The 10,002-nt window shown below is 33.8% G+C and overlaps 1 protein-coding gene across 1 annotated transcript; it reads right to left on the bottom strand.

Moving 5' to 3' along the window:
- Positions 1-1,456: 1,456 nt before the first annotated feature.
- LOC110805882 (protein NRT1/ PTR FAMILY 1.2) lies at positions 1,457-8,837 on the bottom strand. The gene is made up of 4 exons (XM_022011503.2): positions 8,581-8,837; positions 5,462-5,679; positions 3,632-4,185; positions 1,457-2,469 (listed from the first exon to the last, which is right to left on the bottom strand). The coding sequence occupies exons 1-4, from the start codon at positions 8,687-8,689 to the stop codon at positions 1,596-1,598; spliced, it is 1,755 nt and encodes a 584-aa protein (XP_021867195.2). The 5' UTR covers positions 8,690-8,837; the 3' UTR covers positions 1,457-1,595.
- Positions 8,838-10,002: the final 1,165 nt, after the last annotated feature.

The following is a 10,002-nucleotide window of genomic DNA, read 5'->3' as shown; positions in this document are numbered from 1 at the left end:
ATTCTCCATATTACAATGTCAATGTCGGCACCTTTGTCTATCACCGCCTTCACGTAGTAGCTGGTTCGGTTCACAAATCACAACCGCAGTCGTCCTATCGATAAGGTAGGAGTATTAATTTATTATACTCACAGCTTCGCATACGCATAAGCTGATTTGGAGGACTTACGTAAGGGACTTTTGTACCAATACTCTACATGAAATTCTACCAAATCACTGACTTTGGACCGGGGCCACTCGATAAAACAATTCACAATCGGATGATTAAATTAGAAGTAAGAGGTTTGAGATTCAAACCCATAACTTTTTTAATAGTTTTCAAAACTGATAAATAATTGTTTGATATTAAAAGTCACTATATACATTAATTACAGAATGAGATAAGTTAGCCCAAGACGACAAATACAAGAAAATCGAATAGGAAAATAAAATCATCCTATCACAATTTTCATATTGGACAAATACAAGAAAATCGGATCGGAAAATAAAATTCGAAAATGATAAAGGTCGCAACATGCGACCTTTAAGCCGTGTTATAAGGATGACATGGCATTCTTACGTGTCATGATTTAAATTGGAAACTAAAATATTTAACTTATATAAACAATTATACATGTTACAAAAAAAGGTAGGAAAATCTTAATTCTAGTTTGTTTCCTTATTTATATCGACTACATTATTTACATATTTTCATAGTAAAAATATTGCATGGATAGTAAAAATATTCTGATGACGCATAGCCTACGTGGCGCATATATGTACCAATTAAACTCCGACACATAAGATTACGACAATTAAATATTGTCGCAACTTGCGACCTTTATCATCACCCAATAAAATTATCCTATATATCACAATTTTAATATCAATCAACTATACAATGTGGAACTAAATATGACACCAAGTTGGAACGACGCGAGACTCGATGCGACCTTATACGAAAAAAGCATGACACATATATGGCAAAAACATAGCCTGATACGGGCAAGAAGTTGTGGGTTGTACGTAGGGGTAGAGTTCCCTTTGAAAGGGTTGGGACTGACCTCCCGCCGAAATAGTTCAAAGTGTACGTAATGTTTAGTTTCTGACCCCCTAATTAAACTTTGAATATAATTGAAAATATTCTATATTACATTGCTTAAATTTTTCTACAAACAACCGTACATAAGTGTTTAAGATCCGTCACTGGCCAGTACGTGCTCGAGCCGATTTTGGAAAAACGCACGACGTGTCAGTCACGATAAAACATGGTAAATTGAGTAACATTATGCTTAGCCACGAAAGCAAGGCACCGTCCAACACGAGGGCACGTCCGATTGGGTCATCCCTCGTGCCTAGACCACCCTTTTGAAATTTCTACTCCGACACATAACAAGTAGATTTGCCATAGACCGATACCATTTACAGCCCACGACCATCTTTACATAGAACTTGATAATTATTTTTATTTTGTTGATCGACATAAAATCTGGATAATTATTTAGACATATAAGTATAGTATATACATTTTTCTTTTGCTTTTATGCTATAACAAAAACTACCTAAATAATTCCACTTGTAAAGTATATATATGAGGATCTATAATGAGTAGTACGTCATACATGACTAGTCTCCTTTGTGCCTTGTAAAGCCCTTTTGCCTTGATCATAAGCCCTACTACAAAACACAAAATATATGTAATTAAGCAAACTCAAACCAGCAAGAACCCAATAATAGTAATCATAGTGACCCTTATTAATATCACTAGATACCCAACTCTCCTTCCCTATTCCTGTCGTGAAACGATCAACAACACTTAAGATAAAACTCGCAACCAAACTTGCAACACCCGTGCCTAACCCGAAAAGGTTTGATGATATACTAGACATGCTCCTAGGAAATTCCGAGTAGAAGAACTCGATCTGACCAATCGCCGTAAAAGCTTCAGCCAACCCGAATAGGCAAACTTGCGGCACTAGCCACAACGCCGACATAGGCTGTATACCCTTAGTATCCTCTATTAGTATGATTCCTCCATTAGTTGCCATTTCTCGGCGTACATTCTCCACAACTCCGGCCACTAACATGTACACAAACGAGAGTAACAACCCGATTCCCATCCGTGTCTTGGCACTTAAACGTACTTGTTTTCCCATGGCTTTGGATGCCAAAGGAATTATGACTCGGTCGTAAAGGATGAGCCATAACATCAAACTGATTAGAGCAAAGGCATTAAAGGAGCCAGGAGGGATTTCGAAGGTTGGGGTCAGAACATGACGGTCCATTGAGATTGCTTGGATGACTCGAAATGATGTTGTGTTTGCATTCACACCTAACATGATTCCTGTTGACCATAATGGGATTATGTTTATCACTGCTTTTAAATCTTCAACTTGATCTATTGTGCATAGTCGCCATGGATCTACTGCCATTCCATCTGGGGTTAGGTCTTGTATAGGATCCATCACTATGCATGCCTTGTTTAGAGACCTATCAAAATAATCAATTAACCATCAACTAATATTCAATTTTTTAAAACTTTTTGCTTCAACAAATGGAATTTTCTTTGGAATTAATTCATATTAGAACATCATTTAGGGAAATGTTAAAAGGTTCAATTCCAACTAACATAAGTATATCTTACAAATAGAGATGCCCATTGGATCGGATCTGACCCAGCCCATCCTAAGACAGCCAGTAGTGAGTTATGTGTGTCGGCCTACTTATGACCCATGACACAATCTGCCCAATCCAGATTTTTTTTCAATGTGTCGTGGGTCGTATTTTTCCAATGCAACTTATTTCAACCCGTCCCATCGTACCCGACACAACCCACCATGTACAACACACCCACCCCCACCCAACCCGACCCACAACACACAAACCCAACCCACCTAACCCTTTGAGCTAATCGAGTTTGTGACCCATCAGATCCATCATCCTAATTTAAACTATTTTGTATGTTTAAAATTAGCTAATAATTTTAATTTTATTGTTTAATTATATATTAATTACTTTTATATGAGTATGGTATGTCAATAACATAAAAACTACTCCGTAATTAATTTAATTGCATATAAATTTTAATTTTTTAACGTTTAAGTAAACGTACAAACTAATTCCTAGCCCACATCAGCTTCTAAAACTCGTCAAAACCCACCAAACTCACCTGATCCATCAGTCACATATATCAAGCCCCAAAAACTGTTGTAACCCGCTAAACTCATCGGACCCACTCGACCCATACAACCCACCACGATCTACAACTCAGGCCCATCAACCCTGGTCGGCTTTCACTGGGGCGAGTCATATGTCAACTATATCTCCCCGATCCACGACCCACCAAACTCACCCAAAACGTCTTGTTGGCTATCTCTACTTACAAATGATGACTTAATTATTTTATGATGAATTAATTACTTTGATACTACTACGAGGAAATAGAAATGTGACATATGACTTTGAAACATGGTTAGATTTTCTCCCTAAATTTTGCGAAGATCTACGCACAAATATGCATTCATGATCCCTTTAAAACAAAGCAATAACTAGACAAAATAACTCATGAAAACAAGCAAGCTTATATATATATATATATATATATATATAGAGAGAGAGAGAGAGAGAGAGAGAGAGAGAGAGAGGAGATCACCTTAGTTTGTCACTTGGAAATTCAAGTGTAGAACCTTTGACAACATGATAAACACTATCCACATTCAACTGGCAATGCCTATTTCTCCAAGAAGCAACGATAACTTGAGCGAACCCAGTAAGCAAGCTAGCCTTAGGAGGCTTCACCTTGACATAGGATGAAGAAGACAAGAAGAAGGAAACAGTAGAAAGAAACATAAGCAAGGCAGGAACTCCAAAGCCAATTTGCCAGCCTGCGTGATCTTGGATATACACAACACATGTAAGAGCAAAGAGAACCGATAATGAGATAGAAAAATAATACCAATTGAAGAAGCTCTCCAATACTCCAACGCAACTCGGTTTTGCATTTTTGTCGTCGTCTCCATTTCTTACTAATTGATCTGCACCGAAGGCTAAGGTAGAGGACCTAATCCCACCTGTGCCGATTGACATTAGGCCAAAAGATGAGAGGAGGAGTGTTAGTTGAGCTAGTTTTGGAGAAATGTTGTTAGTGGCTGATGTGTATGGTGTTGCTCCTGGGATAATAGTTGTTGACCATAGAAGCATCGTCCCCTGTAACATATATAGTATCATTATACTTCATAGTTGTCATCTCTATGTGCCTACGTTCTCCTGTCACTTAAGGGTGCATTATGTGTTCCTAATTAAGTACTTTTCCGTTCTTTTTAAAATGACACAATCAAACATTAATATCTTCCATTATGGATAAGAAAAAATTATAAAAATTTGATATTTAAAAAGTACTACGTATTTATTAAGACGAATCTAATAAGACTCCACACGACTATGTTTTTTCTTAAGCATAAATCACAAAGGGAAGCCAAAGAAACATGTGTCAATAGTGTCAAAAACTCAATTGTGTCATATAAATAAGAAAAGATGAAGTACATGCAATGTAAAACTAAATCAGTTCATATAATTTAAGAAGTGGTTTTAGAAATATAAACTACTTCGTATAAATATCCTACATGGTATAATAATATTTATAAAAAAAATATTTAGGCAAATTTGTCAAAAAAATCTATTACATTATACTAAAACAGACACCAAGAGTGACTAAAATTTTTCCGCCCAAAGTTTTATTCTTTATGGAAAATATTCAGTATTTTGACTAAAATATTTCTTATTGATTTAATCTTCAATATAATTTTTCAACTGTATTTAATTTTATTTCTCAAAAATAATATTTGTAAAATATATTATAAAATTATCTTAACTTTATTAATCTTTTGAAAATATGTCTTTTGAACTATTCTTTCTCAAGTATTTAACAAAAAAATGATAAAATAGTTTTTTTTAATATACGTGTGTACGTGCACGGGATCTAATATATTACCTTATAAGATTGAGTTTTTGTGAAAAACTACCCTATTAAAAAAATGTTGTTTTCAACTACCTTATAAAAAAAAAATATGTTATAAGATACTGCATTTGATTGGATTATAACATTGATTCAAGAATTCGTGATTGACTTTAGTAAGAGTATCTTACGTAGTATCTAACGGGAAAAGAGGTAATTAAATAACACGTAAGATGCATACGGTAAAGTCAATCCCGAATTCTGATTCAATGTTTATCATTCGGAAAAATGTAATATCTTACAACATAAATTTTTTATAAGATAGTTAATTATAACATTTTTTTATACGGTAGTTTTTCGCAAAAAAAAAAAAAACGATTTTAAAAAGTACTTTTTGACAAATTTGCCAAATATTTATTAATAGATTATACGAATAGTCGAAGTTAATAATGTTTGACATTAAAAATAAAAACGATGCAATTATTTTAGAACGTAAAGAGTGAGAGCAAGGCGTTATGCAATGGTTACCATGAAACTAAAAATGGAGCCGAATGCGATCATGGAGAAACGGCCCACATAAGAGTCGGCAAGGAAAGCGCCCAAAATAGGGGTGAAGTTGGTAGCAGCAGACCACATAAAAAGAATGTTGGAGCCACTTGCCATTTCCAACCCATAATTCCGCATTAAATAAACTATCATGTTCGACTCCATTCCATAATATGCTGCTCTTTCAAATCCTTCATTTGCTGTATTATCAAATTCAAATATCTATAAACATAAATATAATTTACTTAATATACGGGTACGTAGTTTTATGAACCATGCAAATGTGCAATTCTCGTCTTCACAACTTCACAAGTTATGTCGAGATAATGAAGTTTTGAAATATGATAGATCACGGGTACGGATTTCGATCCCCTATTTCTACATGTATAATTTGTAATGCTCTCATAGCTCACTCAGAATAATTAACAATCGAGCTAGTCTAAATTGCAATTTAGATGGTGGACTATGATGTAATGAGCATAGTTCACATAACTAAAATAACATTTGCTTAAGTGAAAAAAACATGAATGTATTTATTACTTATACTTTTAATTAAAAGTGAAATTATATATTATTTTTTTATAACAAGAAAATGAAATATTATATAGCATGTTCTTTTGTCACGATGTCTTGTTATTTTGTTTATGCACATGTAATTTTGGTGCACAATGTTCATTGTACACTATTGTCTATAATCCACAAATCACAAATTGAGTCTAAATTGTTTTGACAATTGTTAGCTAGGGAGCAGATTTTCATTAAGAAATTTCCAAAATATCACTTTCATTCACTAAACAAGAAAATCTAGTGGTCCTATTCTCGTCTATCATAACATGATCAACATCAAAGAATTCCCTAACAAGAAAATCGAGTGGGTCCTACTCTACCATATTGTCAATTTATAAATTTTTGCTTTTTTATTTTGGTTGTTCCCTTGGTTTATTTTAGGATTCCATGGTTTTCTAGTAAAAATATTTTGACCTAGAATTTTAAGGATCGTGGACAAGCCTAATTACGGAAAATTTGCTTTCCCACACGAAAGTTGCATTTCATTGTTTCCAATTTAATAGGAGTTGTTGTAACTTGTAAAGATTGTAGAAAGTTGTTGGTGACGACGAGTAATTACAATAGTAGTTTTGCTTGCTTTTGAATTTCTCGTTTGTGCAACCTCTCATACCCCCTAGAATATATAAACGCCATGTTTGTTTGAGAGCTTATTGGAGTAAAATGAGCTTTTTGTTACAAGCTAGCTTATTTACCATTTAAAAAGCAATTTAGAGTGTTTTGGTAAGAGTTGTTTGAAAATTCTATTTCAGAAAAAAATTGTTATGAGAAACTTTTTGGAAGAGTTTACAGTGTTTTTTGGTTATTTTATTCATTCGAAGAACTAACAATTAACATCAAACATATATTTATCAAACACCTTTACACAAACATCTAATTCAACAAGTCAGTTATAACTAACTGTTATAACAAACTACTCTGCAAAATCTATGAAACCATTGAATAAATATAATGCGTTTCGATTCATCACTTTGATTTTCCCTATTTTCGGCTTATAGTCTCCCTTGTAGTCCACATATATTATAAAAGTTACCAATTGAGGTTAGCATGAGTGGTTAAGGGCCTCTTGCTCCTTAACCAAGGTCTCGGGTTCGAGCCTTGGGAATGGAAAAAATCTCAACTGGGAGGGATGCTGCTCATCGAGGTACCCATGCAAACTCCCACGGGAGATTACCTCGCCGAAGGCGGTGGGAACTCCTCGTAGTAGAACCAAAAAAAAAAACATATATTATAAAAGTTGATATTTTGAAAAGACGAATATTTAAGAAAATCTAACAAAATCTCACATGGTATTGTAGTCGACGGGATATTATAAAAGATGATATTAATTTTGAAAAGACATATTTAGAAGAATCTAACAAAATCTCATATGATATTGTTTTGATATATCCTACCTCCGTTTCAAAATGATTTTTACAGTTAATTACTATCTGCATAAATATTAAAACAAAAGAAGAAGAATACGCGCGTGTGTAAAAGGTGGGTGAATATAGTACAAAATGAATAAAGTAAGACAAAAGTGTAAGGAGCTGAGTGAGAATCGTATATACATACTTTCAACTCATATTCCAATGCATAAATAACTTTTAAGAGCAAAAGAATAGAAATAATTATTTTTTTAGTAGGAAAAAAATGACTTTGTTGAATTAACACATATCATAAGTTAGTCAACCCATCTATGCAGATCTTTGCTTAAGTCACTCATAAGTCATAAGCATTTCGCTGTTGATGAAACTCGACCTTACGACTTCCAATTCGATCACAAGGTGAGTTTCCCATTAACTCCACCAACGTGTGTAATGTGTTGGTTCAGAATGATGGGAACAAGTAATTTTCTCAAGAAAACATATTGTACAATTTAAGTACGTAGTACTATACTAGTATACTACTATTACATGCACAACTTTGCTAAACTCTTTGCTACGGAGTACGAAGCAAAGATAAAGGGGCGGAGCCGCGGAGGGAAGATACTTGGCATGAAATAAACATGAACAAATCTCTAGTACGCGCGTGGTGAATTAATTTCAACAAAATAATTTAATCAGTATGTTCATGTTTAATTAATTCCTTTTGCCACCACTAAGCTAGGATCAAGTGGACTTTTGTCATAACTTCTTTTTCGCCCACTTAGATCTAACTATCCACTATCTTCAAAGTCTTTCATGCAACAATCCACTAATTACATCACCGGATAGTAAACGTTTTTGTACAAAATAGTCATAAGGCTATTAAAAATGGAGATTGATTCGAACATATGACCTATCACCGAACAATATAGTATTACTAAGATTGATATATTTTTGGTAAGTTTATGAATAATTTGGGAGCACATTAAAGCATAATTATAAGGGAAAAGTATCTAACAAAGGACATAGTGTTGTTAGTGCAATTTGAGGTAACAGTAACAGTAACAGTAATTAATCTGATAACGTACTAAATTTAAACGACGAATAAATACGTTGTTTATGAGAATTGAATAACGTAGGAACAAAGATTTGATATAGATAGACAAAGCTTAATATGGAAGAAAGTGTTACCTAAAATAAAGGGCAAGGTCCTAAGACCACCTTGTTGTTTGGAGGGATGATTTAAGAGAGGCTCTTTGATCATCCCATTCTCTTGATCAATATCTTCTGGATTTTCCATGAATTTGGTTTATATTTTTTAAGGTAGTTTTCACTCACTCTATAAATGTTTTGACGTACGTATATAAAGGGGAGAGACTGAGAGATAAGAATTAAGTGGAGTGTGGGATTCATGTGAAGTTAGCGGTTGCGCAAACTGAGGACTACAAGACACATTTGCTCAAGTTTTATAGCACCAAACTTATGCCGTCACATGCGTCTCATACTCCCACTTCCCCTCGTAAATGGCCAAACAATTAACTACTCATACCTTTTTAAGTGGAGTAATATTGTTTTCTTCATGTTATCCACTTCTTTGTTTTTTTCCCTTTTTTTGAAACAATTTATTTTATAAAAAAAAAAAAGTTGATTGAAATTAGCTTATCTAAACTTTTTTTCGCCGAAAAAAAAATATATACCCTACGTACTTTTCAAGAGTTATATGTTGACAGACAACGACAAATAAAGGTGAGTTGATTTTCTTATAATAATAATACTCTGTAATATAAGTGGTGGATGTAATATTTAGAAAGTATATAACAATAATTTAATAGGATTCTACATGATTATATATTTTATCATGTATATAGTACACAAAGAAAAAAATGAATAGTGCAAAAGTTAAAATTGTGGGATATTTGTGGAGCGGATGAAGTAGCTTTTTTTTTCCAATAATGAAAAAATACAGAAGATAAAGATGTCTTCTTTCAATACTATATTACTATATCAGACTAATCTCCCGCGGGAGTTTGCATGGGTACCTCGATGGGCAGCATCCCTCCTAGTTGAGATTTTTTCCATTCCCAAGGCTCGAACCCGAGACCTTGGTTAAGGAACAAGAGGCCCTTAACCACTCATGTCAACCTCAATTGGTAGAACTTGCTACTTATAAATAGGTCAATATCTTAGTGGGTCTGAAGATAATGACCTAAAGACCCAATACGGTTTGCTACTTGATTGACTTCTAGATAACGTGGCATGAATCAACAATGTAAAAATTGGCCAGAAGATATTAATTAACTATTGAGTTCATATAACAACAAACTGGATTTTCCAATTATATCGAGCTTTACCCTGCAAAATGTTAATAACTAAAACATTATCACTTTCAATTAAAATATGTCTAATATTACGTTCCATGGCTAATAAGAGATTCATCTATAAGCTATCTTAAAACAACAGGAAAACACATGTCATACATGTGTCGCTATTTTTTCAACTTTGACATGACACTATATAAGCGCCTACTTTGCAATGTGCTTCTATTTCCAATTGGATATCTATCTATACTAATATATTAAGGGTTTTTCTAACGTGTGCCCATGGGCACACATT

The sequence above is a fragment of the Spinacia oleracea genome, chromosome 1 (assembly GCF_020520425.1).
Source record: "Spinacia oleracea cultivar Varoflay chromosome 1, BTI_SOV_V1, whole genome shotgun sequence".
Taxonomy (NCBI): Eukaryota; Viridiplantae; Streptophyta; class Magnoliopsida; order Caryophyllales; family Amaranthaceae; genus Spinacia; species Spinacia oleracea.
The sequence above is the reverse complement of the archived record's forward strand: the minus strand, read 5'-3'. Positions and strand labels throughout refer to the sequence as shown.

Excerpts from the sequence above, each read along its gene's own strand:
- LOC110805882 (XM_022011503.2), bottom strand. The coding sequence starts at position 8,689 with ATGGAAAATCCAGAAGATATTGATCAAGAGAATGGGATGATCAAAGAG. Across the intron at positions 5,680-8,580 it reads GACCTTGCCCTTTATTTTAG|CAAATGAAGGATTTGAAAGA; the intron begins GTAACACTTTCT and ends TTGATAATACAG. Across the intron at positions 2,470-3,631 it reads TTTCCAAGTGACAAACTAAG|GTCTCTAAACAAGGCATGCA; the intron begins GTGATCTCCTCT and ends TTATTTTGATAG.